The 26,281-nt window shown below is 49.2% G+C and overlaps 1 protein-coding gene across 2 annotated transcripts in view; it reads right to left on the bottom strand.

Annotated features, from left to right (window-relative positions):
• The window catches only part of LOC138582601 (septin-7-like), a 403,409-nt gene that overhangs the window by 113,164 nt on the left and 263,964 nt on the right, over positions 1 to 26,281 (bottom strand). For both annotated transcript variants that reach the window (XM_069654032.1, XM_069654023.1), the window contains one exon: positions 6,867 to 6,959. In XM_069654032.1, coding sequence (XP_069510133.1) covers positions 6,867 to 6,959 — 93 coding nt within the window. The remainder of the gene's footprint in view (positions 1 to 6,866; positions 6,960 to 26,281) is intronic.

The following is a 26,281-nucleotide window of genomic DNA, read 5'->3' as shown; positions in this document are numbered from 1 at the left end:
GTAGTAAGACTTCTATGTTCCTTCTACCCCGAGCAGGGAGGGAGGGAGGGCGCATGTGAATCTAAGCAGATACAATCATCTTAAATGCTATTACGGTAAGTAATGCATGTCTTCTTATGCTTGTTAATCTGCTTAGAATCACATGCTGTCCATAGACTAGGGAGCAGTACCCGGAGTTGGAGGTGGGTTGTGAGAAGGAACAGTAGAGAAAAGATGTCTTAGTACTGCTTGTCCCACCTGAGAATCAGACCTAGAATGAGTGTCTAGGCAATAGTGTTTTGTAAAGGTGTGTACAGAACTCCAGGTTGCCGCTTTTCAAATGGACTCTAGGGGAACGTTTGCAATGAGTGCTATGGAAGCCCCAGTGCACCGAGTAGAGTGTGCTTTAGGCTTGAAGGGCAGTTCTCTCTTAGCAAGAGAGAAACAGTGATGCATTTGACAATCCACCTTGAGATAGCGGATTTAGAGACGGGATTCCCCTTCTCTGCCAGCTGCCACTGAAACGAAAAATTGGTTTGTTTTCCTCAGTGGTTTCGTACTTTCCAGGTAGAACATGACTGCCCTGCGCACATCTTGTGTGTGTAGGCTTCTTTCGGCCATGCTAGTGGGATTCTGGAAAAAGGTAGGAAGTTAAATCGATTCGTTCACATGGAACTTCGAGATGAATTTAGGCACAAATCTGGGATGTGTGCGCAGAACTACCTTATCCCTGTGGATTGTAACAAAGGGGTCTAGAACAGAAAGGGCCTGTAGTTCACTAACCCTTCTGATAGAAGTGATAGCCACAAGGAAGGCCGTCTTATAAGTGAGGTCTTTTAGACTTGCTTTATGCATTGCCTCAAAGGGAGACCCCATGAGCCTGGTTAAAACCACATTTAGATCAAATCCAGGAGCTGGTTGAGAAATGGGAGGATACATTCTTTTAACCGCTTCCATAAAGGCGTTAATCACCGGTATCCACCACGACACCTTTTGTTGTGACGTGGTGAAGGCTGAAAGAGCAGCCAGATGAACCTTCAGGGAATTGAAGACCAACCCTGTGTCCAACAAATGGATTAGGTAAAGTACAATGTGTGTGGGTGAGCAATCGATGGGATTGACCCCCTTGGTGTTACACCAGATAACAAAACGTTTCCATTTGCTGGAATAGCAATAACGGGTGTTCGGTTTCCTAGCTTCCCTGAGAATGTCCATGCACTTCTGAGGGAGCTATAGGTGTCCAAACTGTATGACATCAGGAGCCAGGCTGCTAGGTTCAGAGTTTGTGGGCATGGGTTTAGGGTCTCCCCCTGTCCTGAGACAACATGTTGTACGGGCAGGGTAGTTTTACTGGTGGGGAGAGGAACATTTCCATCAGATGAGCAAACCAGGATTGGCAGGCCCACATGGGGGCCACCAGTATCATGGTAACTGGACTATTTTGTTGAGAAGGGGAGTGGGGGGGGGGGCAGGGGGTGGGGGAGGCATAGTCTTGGCATTGGGCGTTCTCCTGAGTTGCAAACAGATCGATCTCTGGGAAGCCCCATTCTGCGAAGATGTTGGATACAATGTCTTCGTGCAGACAACATTTGTATTCTACGGGCAGAGGGAAATCCCTGCTGAGCACATCTGCCAGAAGACTGAGTTCCCCTGGAACATGCTGGGACAACAGAAACATCTTGTGTTTGAGAGCCCATATCCAAATGTTTTGGGACAGCTTGGATAGCCCTGGAGATGGAGTGCCCCCGTTTGTTCAGATAATACATGGCTGTAGTGCTGTCTGTTCGAATCAGCACTCCCTTGTAGTTGCATCTGAAAAGCCTTTAATGCCTTGAACACCGCTAATAGCTCCAGTAAGTTTATAAGGTTGGACGCTACTTGTGGGGACCATGCGCTGTCTGCTGAAGCAGGCGAGCCCCCCCACCCTGTGAGAGATGCGTCTTTCATGAGAGTGGCTTCCACTGCAGTGGTGGTCAAGGGAAAACATTCACCACCCCTGCAGAGAGAACGAGGGCTGGCGAGACAACTACCAGATCTTCCCATGGTCCACTGGCCTGATACCACTGGCTGTTGAGCCACTCTTGCATGGGACGCATTAGCAGCCACGCATGGGGAACCAAGTATATATGCATGCCACCATCATCCCTAGCAAAAGCATGGCTTTGCGCACAGTCACCTCCCGAATGGCTACATATTGAGGGATCTGAAAAAGCATGTTCTGAACCCTCTCGCTGGAGGGGAAGACAAGGCCGTCTTTCGCCCGGATTGGAGCCCCCAGGGATTGTTTTACTTGGCTGGGGACTAGACTGGATTTTTTCTCGTTGATGGAGAATCCCTACGGTCCTTTGGGTGTTCAAAAAACATGCGTTGTACGAGTCCCCTGTTATGAGCCAGTCGTCGAGGTAAGGGTAAACCGGGACTGATAGCATGCGCAGGTGTACTGCTGCTGCGAGTACCTTGGTAAACACCCCTGGAGCCAAGGCGATGTTGAAGGGGAGCACTTTGAATTGGTAATGCCTGTCCTCTACCATGAACCTTAGATATTTCCTGTGCGCTGGCAACATTGAAATATGAAAGTATGCATCTTGCATGCCCAATGTTGCCATGTAGTCCTCCTGTTTCAACAGTGGAATCACCTCCTGTAGCGTTACCATGCAAAACTTTTGAGGTTTTATGAACTTGTTCGCTGGGAGCAGGTCCGCATGGTGAGGTCCTTTTTGGGTACAAGGAAGTACACCGAATAAATACCCTCGTTTACCTGAAGAATGGGAATGGCTTCTATGGCGTCCTTTCCCAGCACCACTTCCACCTCTTGATTCTGGATCTCCAGATGGTCCGGTGAGAGGCGCCGTGAGCACGGTGGTCTGAATTGTGGAGGCCGGGCGAATTCCACGCGGTACCCGTGGGCGACCAGCTTTATGACCCACTGGTCTGAAGTTATCCCCTCCCATGCGAAGAACCCCCCCCCCTCCCCCCCCCCCCCCCGAGGCTGCAGCTCCTCTAGGATTGGGGCCTCTACCCCTGGCTTTGCCGCATCGCTGACCCCTTGGTGGGTAGTATGCGGGTGTTCCTGAAGTTTGTCCAGCATTAAAAAGTTTCTCGTGCCATAGTTGTGCTGACCTGCATGGGACTGCCCTCGAAAGGACCGACACGCATTACCTCCTCTCGGGCGGGGGGGGGGGGGGATAGGTCAGAGTAATTTGTTGCAGGGACTTAAGTGTCTCATGCTCTTTTTTTGGCTGTTTCTAGGGCCTCATCAACCGCCTTTCCGAAGAGGTTAGTTTCCTCAATGGGTTTATTGATGAGAGCGGCGTGCGTTTCAGGCTTAAACCCTGAGGTACGAAGCCAAGCGTGCCTTTTAAGTAGGGTTCCCTGTGCCAGAGACCTGTCTGCTGTTTCAGCCATGTCCAGAGTGTTCTTTATCACATTCCGGTTGTCTTGCCTGCCTTCGGCCACAATAGTGAGAAGTTTGGACCGGATGGGCTCTGGGACCTCCTGGAGACCTTCCTGTACTAGGTTCCATTGAGCGTCAGTATAACTCGCCAGCAGCGTAGTGTTATTCGCTATGCGCGTGGTATATGCGGCAGCCAAGGTAACCCGCTTACCTAAGGCATATAATCTCTTGGATTCTCCATCTGGAGGCGCCTCCCCCTTAGCAAGGGGTACTCCTGCCTGTTTCCGGGTGGTAGTCACTACCAGGGAATCGGGGGTGGCATGTCCTTTAATGTATTGAGGGTCCAGAGGAGCTGGCCAAAATAACTTCTCCTCTTGGGTTCACTGCCCGGGTTTAAGCTGGTGACACCAGGGAGGGGGCCAATCTTCTCTTAATAGAATTAAGGAGGGGAATGGCCTGGCTAGAGGGCTGGTTCTCCTTAAGAATATCTTCTACAAAGTCCTGCTCAGGCACCGTCTCTTGAGTAGTGATTTGAAAGTGATCTGCTGCCTTCCTTAACATGGCATTGAAGGCCATTTCGTCGTCTACAGGCGAGGCCTGGCGAGCCTGGATGGACAGAGGAGAATCCAGGCACAGAACAGTGTCCTGATCCTGTTGGGGGAGCTTCCATGGGTCCGTCCCCACTTGATGCGTTTCTTCCCAATTGTCCGTGGCATCCGCCTAGTCCTCATCTTCACTGTAAATGTCCTGATAAGAATCCATTTGAATGTCTTCATGATGGATGGGAACGGAGGGCTGATCCTCTTGTAACTGTGAATCTGATTAGGCTCTCCACAGGATCTTTTCGGGGAAGGATGTTCAGAAAAATAATGTTCTCAACCTAGAAGGGCCTGCGGGTGGAAAAACATCTTCTGCCTCTTGACGCTGAAATTTGTCACTCAGGGTGTTGGAAGAAGGCTCTTGACTGTCCTCGTAGTTATCGCGAGAATCGGGGCACCATGGCGTATCTATAGATTTGTCCATGGCCTGCCCCATGTTTTTCGTCGGAACAGGTATTAGCCAACCGCCGAAGTAATTGTAGCAATACTCTGTTCGATTTCTGCCGACTCGGCGTGAGATAGTGGTTCCGAAGGTCTATCAGTAGGTTTACTGCCAACCGCAGCGTTAGAGGGCCTAGCGGTAGGTTTTTCGCCTTGAGGCCTAGTCCGTTTTTGGCCCTTTCGGGACCGGAGTGTCGAAATTCCGCGCTTCCACATGTAAACTTGATTTAGGGGTAGCGCCCATGTTTGTTTTGGGATGCCCAGTCGCCAAATGCTGCTGCGGATGCAGGGAAGGCTTTGAATCTGAACGATCCGAGGAATCCGCTGAAATTTTCGACAGCCATGCTGGCGCTTTCACTTTTTTCGACGTACCCGTCAAATAGGTAGAGGGGTTGTGTGTTAAGTGTAATGTCTTTGTATGCCCCTGTCGCCTGGTGTTGTCCCTGAAACGAGACCAGAGTCAGGCCTTGAAGGGTCGGGGACGGGCGTGGCGGACAAGTGTCCGCCTCGAGGTCTATCACATATGCAAAGGATGTTTGGTCATCGGAGGTGCCCCCGTCACTTTCGGCAGGTGAGGCAGTGGGGGAGGAGGGTTCCACCCATGACATGCCGTATGCAGCCCACCACTTTACACGGCGCTCCTTAAGGGTTTTAGGCCGAAGGAGTTTACAAGCTGCACACCGCTTCTCGTCGTGATCTAAGGGGAGACAGGAGTTGCACGTCCTGTTCTTGTCCTTCCACAGGTATCTGACCCTACACTAAGGGCAGAACCTAAAAGGAGTCCTTTCCATAGCAAAAGGGAAAGATGACAAGACTTATAGGGTAAAGAGGGGGAAAGAGGAAAGACATACCGGAAATATGGCCACCCGACCCCACACTCCCTACTGTAAAGGCCGGCCAGAGGGCCCGGCCACATGGACGCTTCAAGCGCCGGATCTTAGGCGCCAAAATCCACCGCCATAGACAAGTCCCCTGTAGTCTTCAAAGTTGTTCTTGCCATCGAATTGACTGGGAAATAACCGACAAGTCGGTTTAGGATAAACAATGTGTTATGTAAGAGCTCCGCTATAGGGCGACCAGTTATCTGGGTGGAAAAAACAATCTTAGGGGCCTCAGCGCGCGAGGGATTTTGGGTACAAAATACATCACGATGGGGATAGTGTTACAGACACGCCTATGCCGACGTCTGCTTTCGGTACCCGAAAGACAAGATGGAATACTCCGCAGTTACCACTGGATGTCGGACCATATGCACAGCATGTTAATCTGCTTAGAATCATAAGCATTAGAAATAGGGTTTTCTTTCCCTCTAGCTTCTAATAAAAGTTTATAGCCAAAACTAGGACACCTCCATGTCAGTCTTACCTCTGCACCCTTACACCACCTAACTTCCTGTAAACAATCTGGCTATTCAGCCTGCTGGGATAAATGGGGATCAACACCTACTACACAACCATCATGTTTATGTGGACGCTACTTTAACCCACATAATGTCTAACCCACACCTACAATCTGCATGCCTATGCAAAGGTAAACGCCCTGCATTAAGAAAACAATTGCATAGCCGCGCAATATCCTGAGAGCACCCAAAAACCTATTAACACACTTCGCAGAAACACCAAGGTGACAAACTGACCTCCCTACTAAAACACCCAAAACCATACATCACTCAAATCAACTCTCAAACCCAAAATAGCGTCCAACACCAAAAAACACAATCACTGGACACCACTCACCCAGAAACGCACATCCAGTATACATAGCAAAGCACATCCAGAAAGCACACATGCAGAGATACCAGTTACTCCCGGTTGAACGCCCATCTTATCCCACTCTCCCTCACTAACCAATCCACTTTCCCCATACAGAGCCACGAGTGTGTCTGGTGAACATTGAAATGGCAGTGGTGTGCTAATTAAATCGGCTTAACAGAACACTGCAATTTCGTAGATTCAGATAAGAATGGTGCGTAAACAATATGTACAGAAAGATAGTCATATTTACAAGATTTTAATGCGTAAAAAGGCCTTGTACAACACTTCTCTGGAGGCCCGAGGACAGTCAAACATTATGAAAAATAGATAAGTGTTAGATCAACTTGAATAAGCAAGAATAAATGAAACGAACGGCCACAAATCTAGACATCGTAAAGTGGATCCCTAAATAATAACTGAAACATGCAAAGAAAGTATCACAAGCAATGGAGATATTAAAAAGAAAATAAAGAATACAGGCAAGTCAAGGTGACAAGCTCTTCAAGTGAAAGCATTTTATAAACCAGCCTTCATGGCATGGAAGGCTAGAAACATGAAACTACAATTACACACTTCCAGGAGCCATGCACGCATAGACTCAATATATTACAACTACCATGTTATGCGTGAATTTCCACGACGACTCCTACCAACAAGACATAAACAAGCCCATCAGGTGGCCAAATATTATCCCAATACCTTTATTCTTCGGATTACTTTACTGTCTTCATCATCCTCCACTTCTGGAAACTCATAAATCTTTATCTTGTGTTCTTGGATTTCCTTCATAATCTTTAAAACAAAAAAATATATGGTTATACATATGCAGCGAAGAACATTGCATCCATCCTCGACAATATATTCCATGCATCTCACTTTAACGTTCTGGAACAATGTAGCAAGAACAGGCATAAGGCAAACCTTACAAACCTGTCACAGTATTTGAGCAGTTTGTCTGAGTTTTACATTGATATGCTGTGCACAAGGGTATCCAGGTATTGGTTGGATTTTGGGGACTTTCTAAGTTTGAAAAATAGGCGTTAATGGGCATGCCAGCAAGAAAATACCTCTGACATCCATCTGCTTCTTGGGGATCCCCTTGGGGATCGCAGCGCTGTTAGACAAGGCTTGCTTAGTTACATAAGTGCTTGAAAGAAGATAAATGTTGCCTAACCCCGTGTTGCAGGGCAGCTGGCTTAGTTACATAAGTGCTTGTAAAAACATACAGGTTGCCTAACCCCATGCAGAAGGGCGGCAGCAGCATACAAAAGCAGAAAGTCAGTTTAGGTGGGCGTGGCTTGGAGGGGAGGGAAAAGGGGCATGCCAGCGAGAGGGAGGATGGGGGAACTCGCAACAACACAGGTGACCATGGGGGTGTGGGGGCACTCGCAGCAACACAGGTGACCATGGGGGTGTGGGGGCACTCGCAGCAACACAAGCGATCAAGGGGGGCACTTGCAGCAACACAGGTGACCATGGGGGGGGGGTTGGACAGGTGACCAAGGGGGGCACTCGCAGCAACACAGGGGGGGCACTCGCAGCAACACAAGCGACCATGGGGTGGGGGGCACTCGCCGCAACACAGGCGACCATGGGGGGGACAGAAGACCATGGGGGTGGGGGGCACTCGCAGCAACACAAGCAACTGTGGGGGGGGGCACTTGCAGCAACACAGGCGACCAAGGGAGCGTGGAGGGGCACTCGCAGCAACACAGGCGACCATGGGAGCGTGGGGTGGCACTCGCAGCAACACAGGCGACCGTGGGGGGGGCACTCGCAGCAACACAGGCGACCATGGGGGGCACTCGCAGCAACACAGGCGACCATGGGGGGAGCACTCGCAGCAACACAGGCGACCATGGGGGGAGCACTTGCAGGCAACCATGGGGGAGGGCACTCGCAGCAACACAGGTGACCATGGGGGGGTGGCACTTGCAGGCAACACAGGCGACCATTGGGGGAGGGCACTCGCAGGCAACACAGGCGGCCATGGGGGGGCACTCGCAGGCAACACAGGCAATCATGGGGGGGCACTCGCAGGCAACACAGGCGACCATGGGGGGGGGCCTCACATGCAACCATGGGGGGCCTCACAGGCAACCATGGGGGGGCCTCACAGGCAACCATGGGGGGGCCTCACAGGCAACACAGGCGACCATGGGGGCAGGGTGGGGGCACTCTCTGCAACAAAGGTGACCATGGGGGCAGGGTGGGGGCACTCTCTGCAACAAAGGCGACCATGGGGGCAGGGTGGGGGCACGCTCTGCAACAAAAGTGGCCATGGGGGCAGGGTGGGGGCACTCTGCAACTAAGGCGACCATGGGGGAGGGTGGGGGCACTCTCTGCAACAAAGGCGACCATGGGGGAGGGTGGGGGCACTCTCTGCAACAAAAGTGACCATGGGGGCAGGGTGGGGTCACTCTCTGCAACACAGGCGACCATGGGGGAGGTTGGCACTCGCAGCAACACAGGCGACCATGGGGGAGGGTGGCACTCGCAGCAACACAGGCGTCCATGGGGGGGTGGGGGCACTCTCTGCAACACAGGTGACCATGGGGCGGGGTGGAGGCACTCGCAGCAACACAGGCGACCATGGGGGAGGGTGGGGGCACTCGCAGCAACACAGGCGACCTGGGCGTATCTGTAGCGGACAGGGCGCTGACCAGGGCCTTTGGTGATCTGGCCGGCTCATGCCTCCCAGTTGCAGTGATTGGCTTAAGAGCCATGAGCAACCAATGGGAGGGGAGCAGGGCTGACCAAGGCAGCTGGAAAAATTCCAAAAATCCGAGCGGCCACGTTGGAAGGCCAAAGTCAATGAGGCTGGCTGGTAGGGTTGCTAAAGAAGGTGGATGCACAACACAAAATAGCACATCCAAGGTGATCCTTCAACATGTTTAAGCAACAAAATTTTGAAAGCTCACCCCCCTCCCCCCCAAAAGAAATTTCCATGCCGCGTGTGCTTTGCACACAACCGCCAGGCTTACCCCAGTAATTGTGTAGGTGTTGCTGCAAGCCGGGTAGGGCAGGTGGAGAGCCCCCAGCATCGTCGATCGTTATCAGGGTGAGAATGACAATGCTCAGACTAGACCACCATCTTTACATTACATTGCATTGTACTCTATATGATGCGTCATGATCAATACAAATTAAATAACCTACTAAAAATCAATATGAGCAGCATTTAGGCTGTACCCAGTCTCCGGGGAGGGTTTGTATTTGACAAACTGATGCAAGCTGCAAAGTACTGTTACAGGCCAGTATTTACCTTACAAAGCAAGTTTTCAACGTGCAGGCTGTACCTAGATTACAAATAAGTTTAAACATCTTTGTAAAGGTGGGGTATTAAATACATGGTTCAAAGCTGCCTGACCCACAGGTCAATCTACTTGTGTCTATTAAAAATGTAATGTTTTTTTTTAACACATGAAGTGAAATCCTAGTTAGCAGGCTTACAAATGGTTATGTAAGCGCGCATTGCATAAGTACTAAATAATTGCTCTGGTTGCCCTTTTACACAAGCACTTTGTTTATGTTCTAGTCTTGTTAGCCAACGTGTAGTATTATTCTGTGCATTGTATAATACACTATGAATCCAGCTATACAATTGCCTTTGTGTTGTGAACCCAATGCCAAAATAACACGAAGCAAAAGTGAGTTTTGCTACTCTCCTTATTCATGGCCAAAGGCCCACTGATTATTAACGCTATCCACACCCGTTTCTTCTCTTTTATTCCCACGTTAGCAATGCATGGGTCCATCGATGCCATCCTCTATTCCCGTGAAAATCATTCCCGGTAATAATTTCGATGGCAAAGCAGCATATGCAGAATCCTGCAGTAACAATGTCTGCCAATATACGCAGTAAAGGAAAAATGCACAAAAGTGTAGAAGTCTTCCCCATCCCCATTGGCACTCACCATTTGTCCCCCGCTTTGGTCTCCCTCCACTTCCCTCTCTCCATTACCACCTTTCACTATATGACTCTTATGACACATTTGGCATTTGACATTTGTCATGGGAATCTAATGAGCTTCCTGCTGGATTGCCACAATAAGACAAAACTGTTCTTCCCCAAACGGGATTCCCATCCACTCCCCAACTCCCCTCCTACCTGGTGGTACTCTTTCCCGATTCCCACCTGCAGCTTTACACAAATCTACCCCCTTGACCCACCAAACATAATTTTGAGCACTTTATTGACTTCCCTCAGACCAGGACACTTGTATATAGAGTGCAAAATTAAAAAAAAAAAAATCTTTAAAAAAAAGGGCAGGTTTTCATTGCTGAAAAGCTTCCGACGCAATAGACGCTGGGAGATATATTAAGGTTTGTTGGGAGCAGGGGGCACACTTCTCAAAAAAGTACTGAACTGATTTACCCCAAACCAACAAAAGGCACATGTTTGATGCATCGTGTTAAGCTAGTTTCTTTTTTGGTGCATATCTATCCACCTGTCTTTGCTCTATGGGAGTTCAATTGAGACAGTTTCTCTATGGGAAAATGAACGGGGGCATGAATTGGGCCAGGCCAAAAACAGTTTCTCTTTGGTTTTCGTAATAGGTTTTCCACATTTCAATGAACGTTTGCCATTATTTCCAGTTTGAAGGGGCCTGGGACAAACGTTTGAAAAATATCATCCAAATCTGCCGAGCAAGTCAAACGTTATTAGCAAAAGAATTTTGTGAAAAGGCTACGTGAACAGGTTTCACCTTAACTATGGGATAGCGACTGCCACCCGAATACATTATTAATAAGTATTACTTACCCAGTAATCATCTTTCTGTGGCTTGTATCCGCTTAGAGTCACATGCTTTGCATAGATTGCAACCTTGTGGTTGCTCTAGAAAGTTATAGCTGGTCTATTTTTGAAAAGTGGACATCAACAGGGGTGTGGCTGTTACAGTATCCCTACACTATGTGTAGTTACCCGTGATCCCTCACACAATGACATCCTCATATTGATTGGTTTTCAGCTCCGAGATTAATGAATGAGGTTTTTCCATGTTTTTTTTTTTTTTTTAATCACTGCCTTTGCTCAAAAGCGGTAAGGATGGGTGGGCGCAGCAATTCTAACCAGATACAAACTACAGAAAGACTTCTTGATTAAGCAATGTCCGTCTCCTGACGCTGGTGAATCTGCTTAGATACATATACTTCACAAAGACAAGCAAGTAGTACCTGATTAAGCTGGCGGGAGAGATGAATGGACAGTTGCACATACAGGTTTTAAAGCTGCTTGCCCCACCGTTAAGATTTCTAGAATCTGGCCTGGTGGACAGATTTTAGGGGGCCACCCAAGTTACCGTGAACAGGCTATTCTCAGCAGAGTGGGTGAGGTCACTGGTCCACAATGAGTCCACATAGTGAAGCACACAATCGAATTTAGATGGGTAGGTACAAAAATGCTGTATTAAAAAGGCACAAAAAACACTTTAAAAAAATTAAACATGCTGGTGTAAATGCATAATATATATATATGGGATACATTACTCACGTAATCATATTTCTGATGCTTGTATCTGCTCAGATTGACATGTTGTGCACAGGCCGAACTCTAGTGGAAGCTGCAAAGTATTAGTGTTTTCGAAACTCGAAAAGGGACGTCGATAGGGCGTGCCAGTAATACCAACCCTAGTGTGACGTCCACAATACGCAAGATTGCTCACGCGTGTAGGTCCCTCAGATTGTATTTTTCTGACATGAGGTGTAGCGTGCTTACAATTACTTATCAGAAAAGCTCATAAGCATCCATGCGCCTTCTCTCCGAGGGGAGGAAGGTTGGGTTGCATGTGAATCTAGGCAGATACAAGCATCAGAAATACGATTACAGTGAGTAATGTATCCCTTCTGAGGCTTGTGGAATCTGCTTAGATCACATGCTGTGCATAGATTAGCGAGCAGTGGAAGAATGAGGTGGGATGTGGGAAGGTTCATGAGCGAATAAGTGTCTTAGAACCGCTTGTCCCACTTGTGTATCTGTCTTGGAATGAGTGTCAATGCAGTAGTGATGCGTGAAAGTATGTATTGAGCTCCATGTAGCTGCCTTGCAGATACTGTCTAAGGGGACATTTGCAATGAAAGCCAGAGTGGCTCCTGTACCTCTTGTGGAGTGAGCCCTGGGCGTAAAAGGCGGTGTTTTATCTGATAGGGAATAGCACAGTTGGATACACACGACTATCCACCTAGAGATGGCATTCTTAGAAATGCGGTCACCTTCTCTGCCTGGTGCTATGGAGACAAACAATTGATCTGTTTTTCTTAGCAGTCTGGTCTTGTCTACGTAGTAGAGGACCGTTCTCCTCACATCTAGTGTGTGGAGTTTTACCTCAGCTGAGCTGTTAGGTTCCTGGAAGAAAGCTGGTTTACATGAAATTTGGAGATGAATTTAGGTGAGAACCTAGGGTGAGTACGTAAAACCAGCTTGTCCTTGTGTACAACAAAGAAAGGATCCTGCACTGACAATGCTTGGATTTCACAGACCCTTCTAATTGAAGTGATAGCCACTAAGAAGGCAGTATTATAAGTCAGGTGTTTGAGACTAGACTTGTGCATAGGCTCGAAGGGGGGTCCCATGAGCTTCGGTAGTACCACATTGAGGTCCCACCCTGGCGGCGGGTTAGAAATTGGAGGGTGGAGCCTCTTTATTCCTTCCATAAATGCTTTTATGAATGGTACTTTCCACAACGAGACCTTATTACGAGAGGTCGTGTAGGCTGACAAAGCCGCTAGGTGGACCTTTAGGGAGTTAAAAACTAACCGCGCATCTAGCAAATGGAGCATATAAGTTAGAATGTGGGATGAGTACATTCTATGGGGTTGATTTGTTCTGTATGGCACCAAATTACAAATCTTTTCCATTTGTCAAAGTAACAGTGCCTAGTGTTTGGTTTTCTCGATTCCTTCAAGATATCCATGCATCTCTGTGGCAGATTGAGTCATGCTGCCAATTTCACCAAGTGCGGCTGCGGGTGCACCGTTAGTCCCTCGTGCTGGGTGAGTAGGTTGTACTGGCATGGGAGTGTGATGGGATCGCACATCGCCAGTTTGCGCAGATGTGGATACCATGGTTGTCTTGCTCACATACGAGCAACTAGGATAATCGTCATCGGTTCCTTGTGCATCTTGTTCACCACCTTGCTCATGAGAGGGGTTGGTGGAAAAGCATAGGCAAATATCCCTGACCAGATCATCCATAGGGCGTTCCCATTGGAGCATGGCTGGGGGAACCTGGATGCGAAGGGCATTGACTGTTCTCGCTTGCAGTGAATAGGTCTATTGTGGGGAAACCCCACTGAGAGAAGAGGTGTTCTACAACGTCTTCGTGTAGTCGCCATTCGTGTTCCTCTGGAAGGGGCTCTTTGGTCAGAGTCTGCTAGCAAGTCGAGTTCCCCCGGAACATGTTTGGCTGACAGGTAAATCTTCAGTTTGGGAGTGCCCATTTCCAAATTTGTTGGGCAAACCTGGACAGATTTTGAGAATGAGTGCCCCCCTGTTTGTTTATTTAAAACATTGCATGTTGTGCTGTCTGTAAGGACCTGCACTGACTGGTACAATAAGAGGGGTTTGAATGCCCGAAGCGCTCTGAATACTGCTAGAAGTTCCAGCAGATTGATGTGGTTCTGGGCAACCTTTCAGGACCAGAGACCCCGAGCTGTCTGGTGAAGGTAGTGAGCTCCCCACCCTGTTAAGGAGGGGTCTTTTGTGACGACGGCCTGAACCTCTGGGTCGCAGAACGGTTTCTCTTTCGTTAGATTCTCTCTCGTCCACCAGCAAAGATTCTGTACTAGTGTTGGCGAAACAACCACTAGCTCGCCCCACTGACCACTTGCCTGAGACCCCCGTTTGGCCAACCACTCCTGCAAGGGTCGCATGCGCAGGCGCGTGTGGGGACCCAGGTAAATGCAAGACGCCATCATGCCTAGCAAACGCATTGCTTTACGCACCCTTATTTGGCGACCGGTTTGATATTGAGGAATTTGCAGCAATCATTTTCGGATTATTTCCTCTGACGGAAAGGCCAACCCCTCTTGAGTATTTAGGACAACTCCTAGGAACTGTTTGATGTGCTTGGCGCCAGGCTGGACTTTTTCTCCTCGATGGAGAAGCCCAATTGAAAGAGGAGGTTGATGGGTCTTTGGATGTTTTGTCTGCAAATCAGGGGGGACTCCCCTGTAATGAGCCAGTCGTCCAGGTAAGGGTACACTGGGAGTGCATCCCTGCGCAGGTGCGCTGCCACCACCGCCAGTATCTTGGTGAATACCCTTGGAGCCAAGGCTATTCCGGAGGGCAGCACCTTGAATTGGTAGTGCTGGTTCGCTATTTTGAAACGCAAGAATCTTCTGTGCGCTAGGAACATTGAAATATGAAAATAGGCATCTTTCATATCCAGTGTTGCCATGTAATCCCCCTTTTTAGTAGAGGGATTTCCTCTTGTAGCGTAGTCATGCTGAATTTTTGTGGCTCGACATACTTGTTTGCACGGCGCAAATCTAACAGTGGGCGCATTGTGAGATCTTTCTTTGGCACAAGGAAGTAGGTTGAATACCCCCGTTTACCTGGTTGGCCGGGACGACCTCTATGGCGTCCTTTAACAGCAGAGTGGCAAGCTCCTCGAGGAGGATCTGCTGGTGTTCCCGAGAGTGTACTTTTTGCCATGGAGGGTGGTCGTTGGGGCGCTTGAGTAATTCGATGCAGTAGCCGCCGGTTACTGTGGACAGCACCCATCTGTCGGAAGGGATTCCCTCCCATGCCCTCTTGGGTAGACCTGGGAAGACTGATTGGTTATTCCCCCACGATGAGCTCTGATTCGGACTACAGCTAGACCATCTGTGGGAATGATGGCCTCGAAAGCGGCGAAAATTACTGCTTCCCCTCTGTCCAAAGGATTTGTTAGTGAGTTGACCAAGGGATTTTAAAGTGTCATACTCCTCTTTTGCCATTTTGAGGGCATCTTCGACAGCTTTGCCAAATAATATGCTAGGCTCGACCGGCATGTCTATCAGTGTTGCTTGAGTTTCAGGCTTAAACCCAGATTGTCTCAGCCATGAATGCCTTTTAATGATCGTACCCTCAGCGATTATTATACCGGCATTATCAGCCGTGTCGAAGTTAGTCTTAAGGAGGCAGCCAGACACTGCCCTCCCCTCGGCTGCCACTTGTGCCAACTGGATTTTTAAAGGTTCTGGTGCAGAGGAGAGTAAAGCAGAAACTTCCTCCCACTTGTAGCAATTATAGCTCGCCAAGAGGGTGGCACGGTTGGCTATCCTAGACTTATAAGCCGCAGAGGAGGCGACTTTCCTAGCTTGGCCATAAATCCTCTTGCTTTCTTTATCCAGAGGAGCCTCCGAGGAAGCAAGTGGGGTGCCCGCTCTCTTACTCGTGGTGGTGACAACTAGGGAATCTGGTTTTAGTTGTCCCATAAGATATAGAGGGTCAGAGGGAGCGGCACAAAATAACCTTGACACAGATTTACTGCACGTGTGAGGTACCGGTTTGTAGAGATGGCTGAATCCTGCGCTGAATAGATTTTAGTAGCGGGATGGACTGAGTTACTGCCTTCTTGTCCCCCAGGATTTGCTCTGCGAAATCCCGGTCCTCTTGAACTTCCCGAGTATCGATTTGGAAGTGTTCAGCAGCCTTGGCCAACACCGCGTTAAGGAGGGGTTGGTTATCGACTGGAGAATAATTTACAGGAGGGTCCTTAGGAATTGGGGAGTCCAAGGTGTAAGCGTCAGCCTCATCTTCATCTTCAGCCTCCTGTTCCCATCATCCCTGTAATAAGGGTCTGCATCCTGGTCCTAATCAAATTGAGAGTCAGGGTCTTCATGGTAGGAAGCAAGGTCATAAGGCTCCACCATAAAGGGGTCTATGACTAAACCATGAAAGGGGGTCTCAGTGCAAGTCCTCTTAAGAGGGGTTTGAGGAGACATCGGTGTGGCTTTTGAACCAGATGGAGCTGAGGTGGGAGGGGTGCTCATAAAACTTTGAAAATAATGTGGATTTTTTTCACAAAAGTTGTCCATAAAGGTCATACTCTTCATTACTCCGTCTACATCTGCTGAGCTCCATTCCTTGGAGCTTGGTATCGTAACATCTTGAGGGGTGAGGCCCATATCTACCTCTGTGGGAGGTGCAACCTTGGTTTTAGGAGTAGGCTGAGGTTCTTTAGATTATTTTTGCAGCCTTGTCATACCCATGCTTCTCTTTAGGAGTGTGGGGATCTTTAGAGGACTTTGGATGATGTTTACCCCCTGGCCAGAAGTGTTTTTTGCCAGACTTTTTGGGGGCATTCTGCCTGGTGTGACGCAGCGTGTCGACTTTCGGAGGAGGGATCCAATGCGGAGCGTCGAATTCCGGATGTGGGATTAGACGCAGAGCGTCTAGTCTTGGAAGTGGGTTGGGACACAGCATCGTCAGATGACTTGGTGTCGCCGGTAGTTTTATGGGCGACACCTTTTCCGTCAGAGGACGGCTGGGCCCCGTCGTGAGGCAACCCAGAGGACAGGGATTCGGTGGACCGCTCCCTAGGTGTCGACCATTGCAGATCACTCGACAGGCGTGTCGAGTCTCGGCCGGGGCTAATGTGCTTAGTGGTGGGTGGGTGTACGTATTTCGCTCTTGCCGCCGGTATGTCCTACGGGGTCGGGGTCTGCGCCTGGGTAGCCGAAGCTACCCAGTCGATCTCGCCGTCTGATTCTGCTGCATCGCTGAAAGCGCCCTCTACGTCCATGGATTTGAGCTGCCTGGCATAGTGGGTCCAGCGCTTTGTGGAGCGGTCCTTTGGGGTTTTAGGCTTGAAGAGCCTACAGGCCCGACAAGATGCCTCGCTATGGTCGAGGGAGACACAGATTACAAGTTAAATGTTTATCTACCCAAGAGAACTTCGTTACATTTGGGGCAGAATTTAAACAGAGTACTCTCCATATGGTCAAGGTATGGCAGCGGGGCGAATAATATGTAGGAAAAGGGGAATCTATAGGACCTCTCCCCGCTCTCCCTACTGACTGGGCTGAGGTCTGGCGTGGCCTTCCAAGGCCAAGGGTCCGTTGCGGCAGTCTCCGACGGAAGTCTCTCAGATTCTCACTGGCATCGTTCTTCGGTGGACAAAGGATAGGAAGAAATCAAATGTCATTGAAAATAAAGGCTTTCTGCAGAAAGGAACTCTGCACACATGCGTCCGACTAGTATGGCAGAAAAAAACAATCTGAGGGACCTACACGCGTGAGAGATCATGGGTACAGTAGACGTCAAACTAGGGATAGTATTATTGGCACGCCCTGTCGACGTCCCTTTGAGTTTTGAAAACTGTAATACTTCGCAGCTTCCACTAGATGTCGGCCTATGCACAGCATGTGATTTAAGCAGATTCCACAAGCCTCATATATATATATATATATATATATATATATATATATATATGTATGTATATATGTATATATATATATATGGGATATATACACCGTAATCGTATTTCTGATGCTTGTATCTGCTTAGATTCACATGCTGTGCATAGGCCGACATCTAGTGGAAGCTGCGGAGTATTACAGTTTGTTTTTCGAAACTCGAAAATGGGCGTCGACACAGGCGTGCCAGTAATACTATCCCTAGTGTGACGTCCACTGTACCCAAGATCCCTCACGCGTCTGGGATCCTCAGATTGTATTTTTTCTGACATGAGGAAGCATGAGGAGTAGCGCGAGTACAGATAATCCAAGCAGATAGACAGAAAGGTAAGACTACAAGTAATCATGCGCCTTCTCTCGGAGGGGAGGAAGGGTGGGTCGCATGTGAATCTAAGCAGATACAAGCATCAGAAATACGATTACGGTGAGTAATGTATCCCTTCTGAGGCTTGTGGAATCTGCTTAGATCACATGCTGTGCATAGATTAGCGAGCAGTACCCGAAGAAGGAGGTGGGATGTGAGAAGGGTCATGAGCAAACAGGTGTCTTAGAACCGCTTGTCCCACTTGTGTATCTGTCTTGGAATGAGTGTCAATGCAGTAATGCTGAGTAAAAGTGTGAATAGAGCTCCAAGTAGCTGCTTTGCAAATGGTGTCGAGGGGAACATTTGCAATGAAAGCCAGAGTGGCACCAACGCCTCTAGTAGAATGGGCCCTTGGCGTAAAAGGCAGAGTCTTTCCAGAAAGAGAGTAACACAGCTGTATACAGTTGATAATCCACTTCGAGATCGCGCCTTTAGAGACGCGATCCCCCTCTCTGCCTGTAGCTACGGAGACAAACAGTTGATCTGTTTTTCTTAGCGGTCTGGTTTTATTGACATAGTAGAGGACCGCCCTACGCACATCAAGGGTGTGTAGTTTCACCTCAGCCGAGCTTTGCGGGTTCTGGAAGAAAGCCGGAAGCTCGATGGACTGGTTTACATGGAATTTAGATATAAATTTAGGTGAGAACCTAGGGTGTGTGCGTAAAACCAGTTTGTCTTTGTGGATAATAAAGAAAGGATTCTGCACTGACAGAGCCTGAATTTCACTGACCCTTCTTATGGAGGTAATGGCTACTAAGAAGGCCGTTTTATAAGTCAGGTGTTTGAGACTACTTTTATGCATGGGTTCGAAAGGGGGGCCCATGAGCTTAGCTAGCACCACATTGAGGTCCCATCCTGGCGGTGGGTTCGAAATAGGAAGGTGAAGTCTCTTTACTCCTTCCATGAAGGCTTTAACTACTGGTACTTTCCACCACGATACTTTGTTATGGCATGTGGTGTAAGCCGAGAGGGCTGCCAGGTGTACTTTCAGAGAGTTAAAAACCAAACCTGCGTCCAGCAGGTGGAGCATGTATGTTAGCACGTTGGAAGGAGTGCAATCAACTGGGTTGATTTGTTTATTCTGGCACCAAATAACGAATCTCTTCCACTTGTCAAAGTAACAGTGCCTTGTGTTTGGTTTCCTGGATTCTTTTAGGATGTCCATACACCTCTGTGGTAAATTGAGATGCCCAAACTCTATGACCTCAGGAGCCATGCTGCCAGGTTCATTGAGTTGGGTTCCTGGTGCACTGTTTGACCTTGTTGCTGGGACAGTAGGTTGTACCAGGCTGGGAGTTTGATGGGCTCGCACAGCGCCATCCTACGTAGGTGTGGAAACCATGGTTGTCTCGCCCACATGGGAGCAACTAGGATGAGCGTCATCGATTCCTTGTTCATCTTGTACACCACCTTCCTGATGAGAGGAGTTGGTGGAAAAGCGTACGCAAACATCCCTGACCAGTTCATCCACAGGGCGTTCCCTTGGGAGTCTGGCTGGGGGAACCTGGATGCAAATCCTGGGCATTGTTTGTTTTCGCTTGTGGCGAATAGGTCTATAGTGGGGAAACCCCACTGAGAGAAGAGATCTTCTACGATCTCTCTGTGAAGGACCCATTCGTGTTCTTCTGGGAGGGAGTCTCTGCTTAGGGCATCCGCTAGGGAATTGAGCTCCCCTGGAACATGTTGTGCTGATAGGAAGATGTTCCGTCTGAGTGCCCATATCCAGATTTTCTGGGCAAGCTTGGACAGATTTGGCGAACGAGTCCCTCCTTGTTTGTTCAGATAGAACATGGCTGTCGTGCTGTCCGTCCGGATCTGCACCGACAAGTTTAGTAGATGGGGCTCGAACGCCCGAAGCGCTCGGAATACTGCCAGAAGCTCTAGCAGGTTGATGTGGTTCTTGGCTACTGAGTGAGACCAGAGACCCTGAGCTGTGTGGTGGAGATGGTGAGCTCCCCACCCAGTCAGGCAAGCATCTGTAGTTACCACTGCTTGTACTTCGGGATCGTAAAAGGGTTTTCCCCTTGCGAGATTCTCTTTTGTCCACCAGTGTAAGCTCTGTACGAGTGTTGGCGAAACGACCACTAGATCGTCCCACTGACCACTTGCCTGAGACCACTGTTTCGCCAACCATTCCTGCATGGGACGCATGCGCAGACGCGCGTGGAGACCAGGTAAATGCATGACGCCATCATGCCCAGTAACCGCATTGCTTTGCGTACCGTTATTTGTTGACCTGACTGATAATGTGGAATTTGCAGTAGTATATTCCGAATTCTCTCTTCCGAGGGGAAGGTCAACCCTTTCTGAGTATCTAGGATTGCTCCTAGGAACTGTTTCGAGGTGCTTGGCACCAGACTTGATTTCTTCTCGTTGATAGAGAAGCCTAATTCGTGGAGGAGGTCGATAGTCCTCTGAATGTTTGACCTGCAAATTCTTGGGGTTTCCCCCGTTATGAGCCAGTCGTCCAGATAAGGGTACACTGGGATTGCCTCCCTGCGTAGGTGTGCAGCTGCCACCGCCAGTACCTTGGTGAATACCCTTGGTGCTGAAGCTATCCCGAAGGGCAGTACCTTGAATTGGTAGTGGCGACTGTCCACTTTGAAGCGCAAGTATTTTTTGTGCGCTGGGAGCATGGAAATATGAAAATAAGCATCTTTCATATCCAAGGTTGCCATGTAGTCCCCCTTTTTTAGGAGGGGGATTACCTCTTGTAGCGTGGTCATACGGAATTTTTGGGGCTTGACATACTTGTTGGCAGGCCGTAGGTCCAATACTGGGCGCATTGTCAAATCTTTCTTTGGAACAAGGAAGTAAGTTGAATAGATACCCTTGTTTACCTGGTGTCCTGGGACGAGTTCTATCGCGTCCTTTTCTAGCAGAATGGCGATCTCCTCGAGAAGGATCTTCTGATGTTCTAAGGAGTGTATTCTTGGTCGTGGAGGGCGGTTCCGGGGACGCTGCAGTAATTCTATACAATATCCTGTGGACACTGTTGACAGCACCCATCTGTCTGAGGTGATCCCTTCCCAAGCCTGGGTGAAGTTGGAAATGCGTCCCCCTACTGGGGTTGCGTGAGAAGGGACCCTGAACTGAGCGTCACTGCTTTGGCGGAGGCGTGCCACCTCCCTTGTTGGGGCTGCCTCTGCCTCTTCCACGACCTCTCTTGTTACCCTTGCTGTAACTTTGGGTAGACTGCTGGTTGTTGTTCCATTGTGTACCCTGTCCTTGGGCATAGTTGCCTCTTTGTGAATTTTGGCCGCGTGGGCGACGAAAATTACTGTTCCCCCCTCTGGTTCGGGGGTTTGTTGGTAAGCTGGCCAAGGGATTTGAGAGTCTCGTACTCGTCCTTGGCATTCTTAAGTGCGTCTTCGACCGCTTTCCCAAACAATAGATCTGGTTCCACCGGCTTGTCTATTAATGAAGCCTGTGTTTCTGTTTTGAACCCCGACTGCCGTAACCACGCATGTCTCTTGATAACAGTACCTTCTGCTATCAATCTTCCTGCGTTGTCTGCAGCGTCGAAAGTTGCTTTTAATATGCAACCAGACACGGCTCTCCCTTCTGCCGAGATCCGAGCCAACTGGCCCTTTAACGGTTCAGGAGCAGAGGCTATGAGCGCCGCGACCTCTTCCCATTGATGGCAGTTGTAACTTGCCAACAGGGTGGTGGAGTTTGCAATCCTTGCTTAGTAGGCGGACGTTGAGGCTACCTTCCTGCCAAACCCGTACAGTCTTTTGCTCTCCTTGTCGGGAGGAGCTTCTGACGACGATAAGGGTGTCCCAGCCCTCTTCCGAGTGTTGGTAACCACTAGGGAGTCTGGTTTAAGATGACCTCTTATATAAAGAGGGTCAGACTGGGCTGCCCGAAAAAGTTTTTCGACTCTGGGGTTGACGGCTCTGGTGAGGTTAGGATTCACCAGGGATGGATCTATTCTACGTTGGATGGATTTAAGGATAGGGATGGTCTGAGCGACTGGCCTCCTCTCTCCCACCAACTCTTCTGCGAAGTCCCTTTCCTCCTGTACACCGTGGGTGTCGATGTGAAAATGTTCTGCTGCGCGAGCAAGAACTTCATTAAGGAGGGGTTGGTTATCAACTGGCGAGTCGGTAACTGGGGCTTCGCTCTCTACCGGGGAATCTACTCTGTAAATTTCCTGCTCATCTTCTACCTCCTCCAGGTCCTCATCCTCCGCATAGTATTCAGACCCGGTTCGTTCCTCCATAATTGTAAACTCCTGGTCCCCTTCAGGGAAAGGTTTTCCTTGGTATCTGGGGTGTGGAGTAGAGTATGGAGTAGAGTAAGGCTGCACCTCGAAGGGGTCAGGTCTTTCGACCCGGGCCTTTTTACTTAGGGGGATAGGATCAGAGGAGCCTGAGGGTGTGGCCCCTTGAGGGTCATACGAAAGGAAATGTTCTGGGTTTTTGTCATAAAAATCAGCTAAGGAAGATATCCTTGACATGACCCTGTCTATGTCCTCACTGGACCATTCTTTGGAACAGGGTATGACTTTAGTAGGCAACTTAGAGGACTTATCAAGGGTACCCTTGCTGGATGTTGATGTCCCAGTAGATTTATGTTTGTCTGTCTGCTTGGGGTGGAAGGATGGTCTTACAGGAGTGGAAGGCTGAGCTTTCCGCTGTTTCCCTCCCTCCCCGTGCGTGGAAAAATGTTTTCCCTGCCCCTTGGAGGCCCCAGAGACTTTCGACGCCTGGCGCCGAGGGTCGGGAGAGGTATCTTGTTTGGAGCGTGGGGCCTCGCTGGTGTTAACTGCGCTCTCGGTCTCTTGGAGCGCGGCCTGGGGGTGGAAGTCGTCTTCGTCTTCCGACGATCGAACTTCCGTTAATCTAGGGAGCGAGGCACTCTTGGCAAGAGTGGATGATTGCCTTGCGTCATGAGGCGATCTCGATCGAGAGCGCCCAGAGGACACCGAGTCGGACCGTTCTATCCGTGCCTCATTCCGAGAAGTCGACGTCGTCGAGGTTCGGTTGGACTTAGGGTGTGTAGCGCTTGCGTCGCCGGGGGTCTTCCCCATAGCCGCCCTGCCGGACAACCTTCCGAGGTCGGGGACCTGCGCTCGGCAGTCTTTCGACGCCGTAATGCCCTCGCCGTCCGAAAGTACGGCGTCGCTGCCATCGCTGAAGGCGCCCTCCGCTGCCATGGCTGCCTGCCTGGCGTGGTGGGCCCAACGCTTTGTCGAACGGTCCTTAAGTGTTTTAGGTTTAAACCTACTACACGCTCTGCAGTTCGCTTCGGGGTGGTCCCTCGGCAAGCAGAGATTGCACGTGGCGTGCCTGTCGACCCAAGGGTATTTGCGGTTGCACTTGGGGCAGAATTGGAAAGGGGTACCCTCCATACGCACCTTGAGGCAGCGGGCTGGTAAGTGTAGGAAATATATAAGGTGTACCTATATAAGGTGTACCTATATACCAAGAGTGAAGAGTATGTACCACCCCCCACTCTCCCTACTTGCAGGGCCGAGGCCAGCGGCCTACTAGGCCCGGGCCGAGGCCAGCGGCCTTCCGAGGCCCAGATCCGTCGTGCAGCAGCCGACGGTCGATGTCTTCTCCAGCCGTCGTCGAGTGTCGATGGTCGACGTTGGGGTGGGGAAGGATGTCAATAAATAATTTTAAATTGCAATAATTAGCAAAAGTATGGCTAAGGCCAGGGGACTCCGCAAGATGCTTCCGACCAGTATGGCGGAAAAAACAATCTGAGGATCCCAGACGCGTGAGGGATCTTGGGTACAGTGGACGTCACACTAGGGATAGTATTACTGGCACGCCTGTGTCGACGCCCATTTTCGAGTTTCGAAAAACAAACTAATACTCCGCAGCTTCCACTAGATGTCGGCCTATGCACAGCATGTGATCTAAGCAGATTCCACAAGCCTCAGAAATAAATATATATATATATATATATATATAGCATACATTACTTAGCGTAATCGTATTTCTGATGCTTGTATCTGCTTAGATTCACATGCAATGCGTAGGTCGACATCTAGTGGTAGTAGCAGAGTATTGCATGACTTGTTTGCGAAATTCGAGAAAGGGACGTTGACAGTTTGTAATACTATCCCTTGTTTAAGGTGTACTGTACCCATGGTATTTCACGCGTCGAGGTCCCTCAGATTGTCTTGTTTCTGACATGAGGGTGCATGAAATGACATGCATTACTTGCCGTAACAGCATTTCTGATGATTGTATCTGTTTAGAATCACATGCTGTGCATATGGTCCGACATCCAGTGGTAACCGCAGAGTATGGCATCTTGTCTTTCGGGGACCGAAAGTGGACGTCGGCATAGGCGTGTCTGTAACACTATCCCTATCATGACGTGTAGTGTACCCAAAATCCCTCACGTGCTGAGGATCCTCCGACTGTATTTTTTTCGACCATGAGGGAGCCCAAGGCTATTGTGAGTGAGTACATGAAGGAGAAGTAGTAAGACCTATGTTCCTTCCACCCAGAGGGTGGAGGTAGGGAGGGCGCATGCGAATCTAAGCAGATATAATCATCAGAAATGCTATTACGGTAAGTAATGCACGTCTTCTGATGCTTGTTAATCTGCTTTGAATCACATGCTGTGCATAGACTAGGGAGCAGTACCCGGAGTTGGAGGTGGGTTGTGAGAAGGAACAGTAGAGAAAAGATGTCTTAGTACTGCTTGTCCCACCTGAGAATCAGACCTAGAATGAGTGTCTAGGCAATAGTGTTCTGTAAAGGGGTGTACAGAACTCCAGGTTGCCGCTTTGCAAATGGACTTAGCAAGAGTGTAACAGTACGATGCATTTGACAATCCACCTTGAGATACCTGATTTAGAGACAGGATCCCCTTCTCTACCAGCTGCCACTGAAACGAAAAATTGGTTTGTTTTCCTCAGAGGTTTAGTGCTTTCCAGGTAAAACATGACTGCCCTGCGCACATCTAGTGTGTGTAGGCTTCTTTCGGCCATGCTAGTGGGATTCTGAAAAAAAATAGGAAGTTCAATCGATTGGTTCACATAGAACTTCGAGATCAATTTAGGCGCAAATCTGGGGTGAGTGAGCAGAACTACCTTATCCCTGTGGACTGTAACAAAGAAGTCTAGAACAGAAAGCGCCTGTAGTTCACTAACCCTTCTAATAGAAGTGATAGCCACTATCTTTTAGCCTTGCTTTATCCATTGGCTCAAAGGGAACTCCCATGAACCTGGTCAAAACCACATTTAAGTCCCACCCAGGAGCTGGGTGAGAAATGGGAGGATAAATCCCCTTAACCCCTTCCATAAAAGCCTTAATCACTGGTATCTTCTACCACGACACCTTTTGTTGTGATGTGGTGTAGGCTGAAAGAGCAGCAGATGAACCTTTAGGGAATTGAAGACCAACCAACCCAGTATCTAACAGATGGTTAAGGTACAGCACAATGTGTATGGGTGAGCAATCGATGGGATTCACGCCCTTGGAATTATACCAGATGACAATACGTTTCCATATGCTGGCATAGCAATAACGTGTTAGGTTTTCTAGCTTCCCCGAGTATGTCCATGCACCTCTGAGGGAGCTGTAGGTGTCCAAACTCTATGACCTCAGGAGCTAGGCTAATAAGTTTAGAGTTTGTGGGCAAGGGTGTATCCTGAGACAACATGTTGTATGGGGAAGGTAGTTTTACTGATGGGGAGTGGGACATTTCCATCAGATGAGCAAACCAAGGTTGGCGGGCCCACATGAGGGCCACCAATATTATGTTAACTAGTTCCTGGTGCATCTTGTGAACTATCTTGTTGAGAAGGGGAGTCAGGGGGGAAAAGCGTAGACAAATTTCCCTGACCAGGTTATCCAAAGCCCATTCCCCTTGGAGCGGTTCTGGGGGTACCTGGAGGCGTAGTCTTGGCATTGGGCATTCTGAGTTGATAACAGGTCAATCTCTGGGAAGCCCCATTCTGCGAAGACGTTGGACACGATGTCTTCCTGCAGACGCCATTCGTATTCTACGGGCAGTCTCTGCTGAGCACATCTGCCAGAAGATGGAGTTCCCCTATAACATGTTGGGACAACAGAAACATCTTGTGTCTTTGGGCGTTCTGAGTTGTTAACAGGTCGATCTCTGGGAAGCCCCATTCTGCGAAGACGTTGGACACGATGTCTTCGTGCAGACGCCATTCGTAATCTACGGGCAGTCTCTGCTGAGCACATCTGCCAGAAGATTGAGTTCCCCTATAACATGTTGGGACAACAGAAACATCTTGTGTCTGAGAGCCCATATCCAAATGTTTTGGGACAGCTTGGATAGCCCTGGAGTGTGAGTGCCCCCCTGTTTGTTCAGGTAATACATGGCTGTAGTGCTGTCTGTTAGAATCAGCA

The sequence above is a fragment of the Ambystoma mexicanum genome, chromosome 1p (assembly GCF_040938575.1).
Source record: "Ambystoma mexicanum isolate Mex_15411 chromosome 1p, UKY_AmexF1_1, whole genome shotgun sequence".
Classification (NCBI taxonomy): domain Eukaryota; kingdom Metazoa; phylum Chordata; class Amphibia; order Caudata; family Ambystomatidae; genus Ambystoma; species Ambystoma mexicanum.
This window is presented reverse-complemented; position numbering and strand designations above follow the sequence as displayed.